This window comes from Simochromis diagramma, unplaced genomic scaffold, assembly GCF_900408965.1.
Source record: "Simochromis diagramma unplaced genomic scaffold, fSimDia1.1 OVJJ01000715.1, whole genome shotgun sequence".
Taxonomy (NCBI): domain Eukaryota; kingdom Metazoa; phylum Chordata; class Actinopteri; order Cichliformes; family Cichlidae; genus Simochromis; species Simochromis diagramma.
This window is the reverse complement of record NW_024387128.1, coordinates 1,931,701-1,944,602: the sequence shown is the minus strand read 5'-3', so window position 1 is coordinate 1,944,602 and position 12,902 is coordinate 1,931,701. Positions and strand designations below refer to the sequence as shown.

Here is a 12,902-nt window from a genome sequence, read left to right as displayed (position 1 = left end):
GTTCCTCTCTGAACCAACAGACATCCTCATCTTCCAGTTCTGAATGATCACATTCCTCATGTTGTTTAGGTGATTGCCTTGTTTTTGGTTTGCGTACCTGAGTTGGTTGGACAGGTTTCTCCTCAACAGGGGCAAGAAAACCACAAGGGAGCAAGAGATCGCGGTGGACTGTGCGGACTGGGCCCTCTTTTGTTAGGGGTTTTATACTGTAGACGGGCAAGTCACCTGCTTGGTTCACCACAACGTGAATATCAGTCTCCCACTTGTCGGCTAGCTTGTGCTTGCCTCTGAGACGGACTGCACGCACCAAAACTCTGTCACCTGGCTCTAGTCTTGAGGGTTTCACTCGCATATCAAATCTTGTTTTGTTTCTTTCTGCCATTTTGTTAGCATGGTCTGTTGCTAGTTTGTAGGTCTCTTGTAGAGTTGCCTTTAGTTTTGTTATGTACTGAGAATGAGACTTGAAACTTTTGTTGTTAAAGGGCAGCCCAAATGCTAGATCGACTGGCAATCTTGGCTGACGGCCAAACATTAACTCATATGGGGCAAAACCAGTTGTATCGTTTTTCGTACAATTGTACGCATGAACGAGCGGTTTGACATAGTTGTGCCACTGAGTTTTGTCCTTTTCCTCAAGAGTACCTAGCATACTTAGTAACGTTCTATTGAAACGTTCTACCGGGTTTCCTCTGGGGTGATAGGGTGTTGTCCGGATTTTACGAATGCCCATGATCTTGCAAAGTTCTTGGATAATGTGGGACTCAAAGTCGGGACCTTGATCGCTATGCAATCGTTCGGGTATCCCGTAGTGGACTATGAAGTTGTCCCAAAGGGCTTTTGCAACGGTCTGAGCTTTCTGATTGCTGGTAGGGATGGCTAATGAATATTTCGTGAAATGATCGGTTAATACAAGCACATCCTTTACATTACTTCGATCAGGCTCAATGGACAGGAAGTCCATGCAGACTAGTTCAAGGGGTCTGGTGGATTTGATATTCACTAGTGGAGCTGCTTTTTCTGGAGGAGTTTTACGTCTTACACAGCGGTTGCATGTTTTGATCTTATGTTCTATATATGCTGCCATGCGAGGCCAATAGAACCTTGTTCGGGCAAGATCTAAGGTACGTTCAGTGCCTAAGTGGCCCATGTCACAGTGGAGGCTTTGGAAGACTGAGTCACGGAACTGTTCAGGTAAGACAAGCTGGTAAGTAACATCTCCTCCATCTTGGCGAGTTCGGTACAGGATGTTATTGTGCATCTCCAATCGATTGAGCTCTCGGAGTAGAAGGTTGATGTCAGGAAGTTCAGCTCGCACAGTTGGTGGGACCTTTTCTCCAGTTTCAATTTGTGCAATAACTTCCCTCAGACAAGGGTCTGTTCTTTGTTCGTTTGTGATCTGTTCAGGGGACATATGGGGCATAACAGGAAGACCACCACAGTCATTTTCATTGACAAAGTCACCTGGAATGGCAGCTGCGGAAATGGCTAGCGAGTGAACCAAAGGGATTTTGAGAGCTGCATACAATGTGTTTCTCACAAATAGCAGACACTACTTCAGGACTTAAACTGCTGTCAGGTAGGGACAGGTGAGTCTGTGTGAACTGCTGTATGCGGTCGAGCTCTTTTTGGGACACTGCGTCGTTAAGCAACTCGCCATGTGGCCGTCTAGAAAGGCCATCTGCATCTGAGTTAAGCTTGCCTGCTCTGTACTGGAGCTTAAAGCTAAACGTTGACAGGGCAGCTAGCCATCTGTAACTCATGGCATCCATCTTAGCAGTAGTTAATATGTACGTCAGAGGATTATTGTCTGTTACGACAGTAAACTGATTTCCATATAAGTAATCTGCAAACTTTTCCGTTACTGCCCACTTCAAGGCTAAGAACTCTAACTTATGGGCGGGATAACGAGATTCACTCCTAGACAACCCACGGCTTGCATAAGCTATCACCCTGGTCTGGCCATTCTGCTCTTGATAGAGCGCGGCGCCAAGCCCTGTAGTGCTGGCGTCGGTATGGAGCGTATATGGCAGTTTAGGGTCAGCAAAACCCAATACAGGCGCAGTACTGAGCTTTTCAATGATGGTTTTGAAAGCAAGATCACAAGAGGGAGTCCATCGCTCGCCGAAAGGTGTCTTGGGGTCATGGTACTGGACAGACTTAGCTTTAGGCTTTATGCTTTTGCGCAAAGGAGGGTAGCCTGATGTTAAGTCAGTGAGGGGCTTAACGATACTCGAATAGTTCTTAATGAACCGCCTGTAGTACCCTGAAAAGCCTAAGAATGAGCGGAGCTGTTTAAGATCACGGGGCACAGGCCAGGTACTTAAGGCTTCCACCTTTTCAGGGTCAGTCTCCACTCCCTTGCTGGACACAATATGCCCAAGATATCTGACAGAAGTTTGGAAAAATTTGCATTTTTCGGGTGAGAGTTTGAGCCCATATTCTTTCAGGCGATCAAGAACTTTCATCAAGCGAGCCTCATGTTCTTCAAGTGTCTTGGAGAATACAATGATGTCATCGAGAAACACGATCACTTCGCGCAGGTTCATGTCGCCCATACATTTCTCCATGAGCCGCTGAAATGTGCTGGGGGCGTTTGTAATGCCTTGGGGCATTCTATTAAATTCCCAAAAGCCGATGGGACATACGAACGCCGTCTTTGGTTTGTCCAGCTCCTCCATCTCAATTTGGTAGTACCCAGATTTTAAATCCAGGACAGAGAACCATTGTGACCCGATCAAGGTGGAAAACGTTTCCTCCAAATTGGGGAGAGCGTAAGCATCTTTTATAGTCTGCGCGTTAAGCTTTCTGTAGTCAATACAGAGGCGGACTTCACCATTTTTCTTCCGCACGACTACAATGGGTGAAGAGAAAGGGGAGGTAGATTCCCTGATCACGCCAGCTTCTTGCAGTTCTTTGAGGTGCTTACGGACTGCCTCCAGGTCGTTCGGATGTATGGGACGCGCTCTATGCTTGAACGGTGTTTCATCTGACAATCTGATTGTGTGTTTCACTTGATCCGTCTTTCCAAAGTCAAGATCATTCTGTGCAAACACTTCGGGCATTTGGCTTAGCTTTTCGGTTATGCGCTCCTTCCATTCAGCGCTAATAGGGGAAGAGTCAAAGTTATATGTTACATTTGACTTCTGCTCAGTTCGGGATCTTGGAGTTCTCACTGAGTGTTCATGAGATAGAACTCTTTGATATGCACTGACTTCTCCGATGACACAATTTAGAGGGATTGTCACATCATGTTCAGATTCATTGGTGAGTATAACTGGAACAAGGTAAGGTGCTCGTTCAGGAAGGTCTATGAGACAAGGTTTCACAAGGATGTCACCAGGTAAGGCTGACATTCGTGGATACTCTAACAAGACAGACTTTTCACCGTTACCGGCTGACACAGCTACAGCACCATCTAGAACAACAGTTTGGCCTGCTGGAATCAACTGTGGCTCTTTGTTGTGCATCGTCACTAAACCAAGACTACTGTCTTTGGACTGTTTGTGTCGTGACTCAAGAACTTTTAGAACTGCCCTATAGCCATATGGCAGGTTCAGCTGCAGTTCATGACATGTGTTAGAGTACAGCTCATAAAGTACATCTAATGTGTTTGTCCCAATTAGCACTAAGGACTGAGAAGCTGTGCGCACATCGGGGACAACTAAGGCAAGTGTCGGCACTTCAGCTTCAATGCCAAGGAAGTCCTTTGGGAAAGTGACATGCAGTTCAATGTAGCCTAAGTAAGGCACAGACTGACCGTTGGCACCCTCAACTTCTAAAAGTTCAAACAATGGCTTAATCTCATGAGAGGACAAATGCTGACGATAGTAGGACTCGGGGACTGTAGTCACCTGGGAACCAGTATCTAGCAAACAACTCACTGTGTGACCATTAACTTTCACTTGTGCAGTACTCTGTGTACCAATTAGACCTTTAGGAAAGTCAAAGGAATCTGTTCTTGTGTGTGACTTTAGGCTGGCACGCTTTTTAGGTGAAGCTTTTTGTTTAACCTGGGTGGGACGGGTTAATAAAGCATCAGCCTCCATTTGTCCCGCAACGGAGGCAGAATTTAGTTTAAAGAAAGCTGGTCATTCTGCCTGTCCCATATCTGCCTTCTCACTCTTAATTCCCTTCGTTTTGCAACTACAAGGGCAGGATTGGGCTCTGACTCACAAGTGGCTACTATATGTCCATCTTCCCCACAGCGGAAGCAATACCAGGGCTTGGGCCTAGTACTGGGGCGGCTGGGTGGAGGTGAGTTTTCAGGTTTGGCATGGTCAGGTTTTTTATTTTCAGGTTTCCTTGTTCGAACTGTCTTCAGTGTTGCTTGTTTCTTTGGCTTCACAACGGCAGCTAATTGGCTTTTTAGATCGGCAACTTGTTTTTTCAGCTCTTCTAGACTATCTGACTGTGCTTGACAAACATCTGCATTTGTTTCAGTGACCGTCTGTTCATGAGACACTGCTTTTGGTTTCGTGGCGCTAAAGTGTTTCTTCATTCGCGTGTTTTTAACTTCTTGTCGGTTTTCTGCAGTACGCAGGAAAAGCAATAGCTCTGCATAAGTGGGTGGCTCCTTATGCTTTAGCTCCAATTGCAACTCCGTTAGCAAGTTATCATCCCAGCAGCCTCTGTAAAACTGTTTAAGAAGCTGCTTATTTACTTCATGTGGTTCAAGCCCACCTCTGCGCACGGTGTGATTGACTGCCACCTGCAAACGAAGCAGATATGCAGAGGGCTTTTCACCATGATCTTGGAGGGTGTTCATGAAGCGTACAAACAGTTCCTCACCATCTTCGACGGTGCCAAAAGCTGAATCCAGAAGTTTAAGATAGTCTGCAGGAGTGGCTTCTGGCCCAAGAGGGCGGATGACGTCAGAAGCAGGAGCAAGGAGACTTTCAAGAATCTTACGAGTTTTTTCCAACTCGGACAAAGAAGCATCTTCCATCAACAAGTCAACATGAGAACGCCATGTTTCATAGTCCGCTTCACTGTAAGGTCTGGGCATCTTGCCAGAGAAAGCTCTGAGTCTTAATGTAGAGTGAGCATGTGATGTCTTTTCAACACTCTTGACAACATGCTCGACTACTACTTTCTGAACCTCTGGTGGGTTGAGGTCAGTTGGACTCAACATTTGAGGTGTCAAGTTTGGTCTCATGGGGCGTTGGAATGCGCCCTGAATGGGTTCAGGAGGGTGAGGCAGTTCAGTTAAGACTGAAGGTGAGGCTCCAAGTTGTGTGGATCCTACCACAGGGCAAGTCTGATCAGCAGCATCATTTTCAGGGTTTATCTCAGCTGTCTCAGCAGCTTCAATGGTGTTCCCTATTGTGGATAGGGCCTCCCGCAACACTTCTTCGAAATCCTTCCCACTTAACTTGGCTAAACCCTTCAGGTTGCTAATGTAAGCCTCAGTAACACTGCCCCCTACGGTCTTAGTGTAGACATCAGTTAAGGCCCGAATGCGGTAACTGACATCTGGATTGTCAGTGGACTGTAAGAGGTAAGGCAGCTTAGGTGCTAATATTTCAACGGCTGCACCGGACTCGAACTCTACAATCTGACTTTTGTAGAATGCAGAAGAGTCATCATCGACAGAGAGCACTCTACGAATAGTACCATGTTGCTCCAGAAACTCAAATACCTCTTTGTCTTTCTCTCTATCTGTAACACCGCTAACAATAATGGCATTTGGTACTTTAACGGCATACTTCTCGACAAAATCCATTTTCACAGTATGTGAGCGTCTGATCAAGGGTCAAAGAGGATTCCAATGTTGTCGCACAACACTCTAGGCTCCTGGCTGGCTCGCCACTTTTTTACTTATGTAACACTGGTGGTGCAATACTAGACCTGTTAGTGCTACTTCTTGCCTTCTTTGCCTGTAGTACGGCAGTATAGTTACCTTTAACCTCGGTATGGGGACAGAAGGGAAATATGGACCAGATCAGACAGGTTCTAGATTCGTAGGAGCCAAGGGTGTATGACAACAGAGGACTTGTACACAGTAGGTGTAGAAAACACAATTGCATTTATTAACAATTATTAAAGTTGTGCACATTTAACAAAAGTAGAGCGCTCTTCTTGAAAACAAAATAAAATAAACCCCACAAATGGTCGACCTAAGGATATATTGTCTTTTATGTCTTTTTTAAAGTCAATTTCAGTCTTTCAATGTTCAATAGTCACTCAGTGTGTTTGTAACCAGTCGGGTTACAATCTACCAGTTCATCCGGCTCTTTGGGCTGGGCTCGCCATCCAGTACTGGAAAAGGGATCCTCGATTCTTCTCAGGTCCTCAAAACCAATCCAATCCAAATAAGCAAAGGGAAAAAACCTGACCTGGGGACCAGGCCAGAACACAGTAGTTCAACATTTAAGCTATCGTGCCTGTAACTTATTATTACTACTGGTTGCTTGTAGTGTTTCTAAATTTCTTTCAAAATATTCTATGTTGTACAACAAATTATTCTCATTTCAAAGGAAAAAAGTGCATAGGAAACACACATTTAAAATAATACAAAATAGCTCAGCAGTGCATTAAAAATACACATTGGCTTGAGACTTATCAAGTTTCAGCTAAGTAAAGTGCAGGTGAAGGCACTTAATTTCACATTGCTAATACTTAGTGTGCAGAACTATAATTAGCACCATGAGAGAAGGGAACATGTGCTAACATAACAACATCGCACAAAACCATACATTATACATCAATACCACAGTAATGTGACATAAACCTTTAAAGAACATCTCGTATAAAGTGCAGCAGACTCAGTGCTAATTGCTTTAGCCTCAGAAAAGGCACTTTCATTGCAAAATGGCTAACGGAAGTTAGCATCAGAGCTAGCGGCAGGTAGCATGCTATGCTAGCGCACGTGTACTGCCTGGGACTTACCATGCGAAGCAACAAATGTTACACGGGCTTCACAGTGCTCACGTTGGCTCACGGCCTCTGGAATACAGTATCACTCTTATTATTCTTGCCGAAAAAAGGATTTTCTCTATCCAGCTAGCTTCTTCGCCGCACGGGTAAACTGATCTTTCACCGTCTGTGTCTCTGGCGTATCTGACTGGCACACGAAGGCACACACAGGTGTCTGAGCAGCGCACAGACTGGGGGAGGGTCAGACCGGCCAATGATTGGTCGCTCAGTGGATCTGACAAACACACTCTACAGGACTAAGTCCTGCCCCCACACCATTTATACATTACATATACATATGTACATATTAAACTTATGTTTACATGCTTTTTATCAGTATTTATTATAATTAACTTTGTTTTTATCAATATTTATTCCCATTGTGAGAGTATGAATATTTATACTTTTAATCCCGTTTTTAACACTGGGTTACAGATTGCTTGAGATGCTCGATCTTTATCTGAAAGAGTAGCAGAGTCTCTGGTGAAATCGTACTGCTACTGTGCACTATATAAACCCCATATATACAATGAAGATTTAGTCAGTGACATAAGTGTAATTTGGCATCCATACAGACAGGATAGCTTTCCCAGCCCCATGTAGGCTTTGATGGTAGGCTATTTCCGGTTTTGCTTTGGAGTGTGTTTGTTTTTGGGTCACCCCACTGGGCGGGCAGTGTGAACAAGCAAGTTTGTGAAGGCAATGACTTCAGAACGAAGCAATAAAGAAGCAATGGAAGCTGCCAGTATTTTTTTTAAATTGACAGCACATTCCCTGAAAGGCCCGTGTGGTAGAAAGGACCTGAAGCACACAGTGTTATGGACACCTGACTGACTTTATTTACGATTTGTTTCTTGCTCATGCAGCTGCTCTTCCAGCTGCCTCATTCCATGCGGCACAGCTCTCCCATCAGGTCCCAGTATCCTACTGAAGTAGGGCAGGCATGGTCAGGTGATGGAGAACAGCTTTGTGGGCCAGCCTCCCCTGACACAACAACCTGAACCTACTTCTTTACTCCTGCCACCTCATACCCCCATTGCCCGACTCAGGGCGCCATCCAGCTTAGCCTTTGAAGAGGGAGTCGACCCTCCTCAGGCACTCCTCCACCGTGCTGTACTTGGCCTCCTGTTCCGTTTCCTGGTGATGTATACAACTGGGCGGTCGGGCCCTTCTTTACCTACTGGGACAAAACTACCCCCAGCCCTCTGTTTGAAGCTGAATAAAAGGGAGAGACAAGTTAGGAGTGTGAAGCAGGGGTTTGTTTATCTGTACAACCACCCCCTTGCACTGCTATAGCCACTGGACCAGTTCTGGGGCTTCCTTTCGGGTGAGATCAATCAAGGAAATGATCGGGTCCACAAAGCCAGGCACAAACCGATGGTAGTAACCAGCCAGCCCCAAGAACTGTCTCACCAGGATACGATGGCTATTTTTTGAGGCGGAAATGTTGGAATTTGGCACCTCCAGCCCCAACTCATCTCTTTTGTTCACCAGGCTCACCATTGTAGTAGTTTCAGCCTCTCTCCGTGCTTGGAGGAGTTTGAGGTGATATATCTGTGGGGCTCCTCCCCTGTCTGATTGTACCACCTCATAGTCAGCGTCCCCCGCTCACCACGAAGGAGGGAGTGATACAAGCCCTTTATCTGCTGGTGGAAATTGAGTCTAGCCCTTCTGTTGCACAAGTGGTGCGACTGTTGTTGTGATTTGGCACTGTAATAAAATTGAATTGACTTGAATTAAGGGATGCGTCAGGCATGGGATTTTTGGGTATGTCTGCATGCACACACGACAGTTGATACTCTGCTAGTGTCACTGCTGCCTCCAATCTTGTGGGCCGGTGGCGACGCATCCACTCTGCCATTCTGGCTGGGAGCCCCTTCACAAACTGCTTAAGCACCAACCAGGTGCTCCTTCCCCTCAGGGCTGGGCCACAGCCACCTGGACACCGTGTCACTGCCTGGCATAGGCGAACGGCTAGTCATCCGATCACCTATGAAGCTTTGATGGTGGTCCTCCAAGGCGAGCTTCATCCGATCTACAATTATATGCCGGACATCCACAAAATGGCCCCGTGCCGTCGCAGGCAAGCTGAGAGCCGCCAGCTGAGAGCCGCCAGCTGAGCCTCCCCCCACGGTCTTGGTCATGGCATGAAAAACCTCCAAGAAGGCTAAATCTTAACTGCACTTAGGATGTTTCATCTTTGATCGTATGCTCACATTGGAGAGCTATGTGGAAATTGTAATCCTGAGGTAAAATCCGATATCATGGATACTAGAAGACCACCAAGATAAAATAATGAGTGTGTCAGTAAGAATAATACGGGGTTTTTAAAATTCCTCAACCAGTGTATTAATCCACATTTGCTGATGCTGTGAGGAGCTGCAGTATTTGCGGTCAGGATAGTGAATGAATATTATCCCCCATGGCTCAGGTGGAAAACAAATCTGTGCTTGATCCGTACCCCAGCCTCATGCAGTGATTGTTGTGTTTCTCCATCAGGCTTCTTCAGCTTCAGCGGTCTGTGCTGAGCCCAGACTCTGATATACCAGATGAGCTGCTGTATGGTCGTGCTGGATACCTTTATGCTTTGCTGTACGTTAACAAAGAGATCGGCACTGACGCTGTGGATGAGGACACCATTACAAAGGTGAGACTTGCACATGTCATATGTGCTTTTTCAGATTAATAATGATAAAGACATGTCTAACAATGTTATGTCACGTTGTTTGTTAACATTCTCCATGTTTTGCGAGGGTATTCTGCTCATGTATGGTGTTGTAAGCAACACTGTACTGAAGTGTTCAGCCCTGAATTGGCTCATTGTCACCAATATCTGATCCAGCTTTTTGAGGGAGGATAGGATTCATATTAATGCTCCAGATACCTGATCTATGCAAATCAGGATAAATTCCTTATTTGTCCTTAAACTTCATTTTGAGACAGAAATCTTCATAATGCTGCATTTTGTTTACGGCACATAAACGTAGTCACCATGCTGTCACTTAGGTCGCACACAACCCTTTAGTTACTGGCCTGTTGAATTTTTGGAGCCACAAGTAACCATAGTTAGACTAAAAGGTGAAGTACTGAGTTATCAGTTTGACCAGTGATGTACCAACACCTGTAGAATTAAATGATTCCCAACAGAGGGTTTAATACCAGAACAAAAATGGTCAACTCAATTACTTCAACTCCTTTAATAAAAGTTGCTTTAAAACACTGACACCATAGCAGAACATTCAAATCGTAGTGTGACAAGACTGATACTGAAGTGTTAGGATAGTTGCAGAGTAGCCTAGTATTGTTGCAGTTACATTAAGTTAGTATAAGTATTTAATGACAGCCATGCCACCTTTTACTCTATGCAACAAAGGTGATGTCTCAAACAAAGTGGTGAGGTGCAGTTCAGGATAAGGTAAAAATAATAATACTTTGGAAGTTGTTCCTGACTCTGACCTTCTTATTAGCAAAGACTTCTTGGAGAGGGTTGGCAGTGGACGGTACCAGAGCACAGAGGACCCAAAAACACAACATGCAAACTCAAACACACTGTGACTAATAATCTCTCATATTTTTTGGTTATTTATTTAGGAACACACAGTCACTGCAGGACCAGCTGTCACCATTTGGTATAGCGCCAGACTGAAATACATATACTGTGCCCGATTTCTCACTCGCTTTCTCACAAATACACACACAAAGTGAGGAAAGGGGTGAGAGAGTGGGCAGTAGCGGACACACACAAGCTATCGTTGTTTTCAGAATCGGTAGATAAAAGTACTTTCATGGCCAAATAAGGAATAGAAATCGGATGCCCCAAAGCACCCAGTTTCCTGCAGTGCTGCACTGCTGTTCATCTCATTGTCAGCTGTGCTCGTATACCTGTCACCACACAACAACACTCAGCACTCTGGAGGCTTTACCAAACAGTGGCTCTCCTCCAGGACCCGCTTTATAGATGCTTTTATTTCTTTTTCTCGTGCTCAGATCTTTGCTCTCTGTTTTCAATCTTGTTCTGCTGCATTGTTGTCTCTCTGTGTGTATCAGTTATTAGAGAGATCTCTGTGGTTTGCTAGTTATGCGTTTTTTTCCCTTACTGATTCCCTGAGTAAATGTGTGTGTGTGTGTGTGTGTGTGTGTGTGAGCGAGCATGTATTCATATCTTTGTGGGGACCAAAGTTCAAAGTTTACTATACTTGTGTGAACCAGCAGCCCTTATGGGGACCAGAATCCTGGTCCCCACAAGTTTGAAGGCATTTTTAAGACTCAAAATGTGTTTTTAGTGACAGGGTTACAGTTGGGTTATGGTAAGGGTTAGGCATTCATTTTTCTGGGTTAGGGTAAGCAGCTAGGGAAAGCATTATGTCCCCACAAGATATGAATACCCAACAGTGTGCATGTGTTTGTGTTTCAAATGCCAGCCTGTCAGGGTTTTCTGTTCTTTATAGTGTGATGTTAAAATAATTTAAATTACAAGATGGGTTGAGAACCCTGTTAGAGTAGCAGTTGTAAATTATTAAGCTAAACCAGTCAGTCGTAAGGTCAGCTCCATAATAGGAAGGATTCTGCCACAGGGAAATGGACAGCTGCAGGCATGACACACATGAGTGGTATAGATCTTCATGGAGCTTCATAGATCTGTGTAATGTATAACACATTCTCTGTGTAATGAACAGGGGATGTAAATCTGTCCTGCCATGATGGAGGCAGTGCTGCTGCTGCAGAACTGTTTTTCTTCACTCTGTCTTGCTTGGGGACATGATATACTGCTGACTCAGAACCCCGAGTCCCCTCAGTTCCATATATAGGCTACTGTGTATTACTGCATATATCTAAGCAGAATGTCCAGAAAACATGACTATAGAAAAACACAGTAGCTTGTCAAATATCCTCAGCACAATTTTGGGATGTGATTATTACCATGAGGAGAAATCGTCATCTCTAAGCAGTTTAGACCATTTGTGTTAGTGCAGCTTGGTGCAGGCATTTGAATATTACGATGGTTATGATAAAGCTGCAATTTTGAACTGTGAAATTTGAGTACAAGCTCCAGGATCCTTCCCCTTGCTTTTTTGCTGTTTTCGTCCTATCAAGCAGAAGTGTAGCTAACTTGGGAACCATCTTCAATTCTAAATATGGAAGAGCTTCCCTGAAAAACACATCATCTGGATGGGATCCACTACAGAGGATGTTGTGTCCATGTTTTCAAAAAGAGCTTCAGATTTGGGTTTGTCGTCTACTTTGTCTCAGTCCATTTTAAATGAGCTTTGGCCCCGAGGAGGTGGCTGTGTTTCTGTGTTTCATACACAATGGAGTGATCTCCATGACAGGATCATGCTTGTTTTTAGGCAGACGACCTGAAGTTCCAGAGATCGCAAGCAACCAGTACTGATTTCAGCCTCCTCTGCAGAAATGTTGCTGTTTTGATGATATTATGCACCGTAGCTACTGACATATTCAGTCTTCACAGTTTTATGTTGAGGAACATAAACAATAAGTCCCAGTTGTCTCAGTTTAAACATTTGATATGGTTTCTATGTTTGGTAGTGAATTAAACAAGGCTTTATGAGCTTTGCAAATCATAGCATGCTGTTTTAAATTGTAACTCTTCCTCTGCCAGGGTGTCCAGACGTAAAAAAAAAAGAGCCAGTACACCTAAAGGTGGAAGATTAACACATAGGTGCTCATGTTAGTGTAAATGTGTCTTCTCTCCTTTGAAGAAAGTAAACAGAAACATATCTGAGGCTGATCGAGCAGCCACGTGTCATCCTAATCACCTGCTCGATCAATCAGTGGAAGACAAACTTCTGCTCCTTCCACATGGCAACGCCTCAGTTTAATCCAGGTTGTTTGGCTTTGGAGAAACTGTTCCAGCTTATGGCTGTTCCTAAATGGAAGAGCATAAAGAAATCCCTCGTATAACACCCTGCTGCACATAAACCTTAGTAGCTGGTGTGCAGCAGTCTCATTGAATTTAAATCCCTCAA

The 12,902-nt window shown here is 44.6% G+C and overlaps 1 protein-coding gene across 1 annotated transcript in view; it reads left to right on the top strand.

Annotated features, from left to right (window-relative positions):
* The window catches only part of lancl2 (LanC lantibiotic synthetase component C-like 2 (bacterial)), a 32,734-nt gene that overhangs the window by 8,759 nt on the left and 11,073 nt on the right, over window positions 1-12,902 (top strand). Inside the window, exon 5 of the mRNA XM_040047083.1 lies at window positions 9,415-9,562. Coding sequence (XP_039903017.1) covers window positions 9,415-9,562 — 148 coding nt within the window. The remainder of the gene's footprint in view (window positions 1-9,414; window positions 9,563-12,902) is intronic.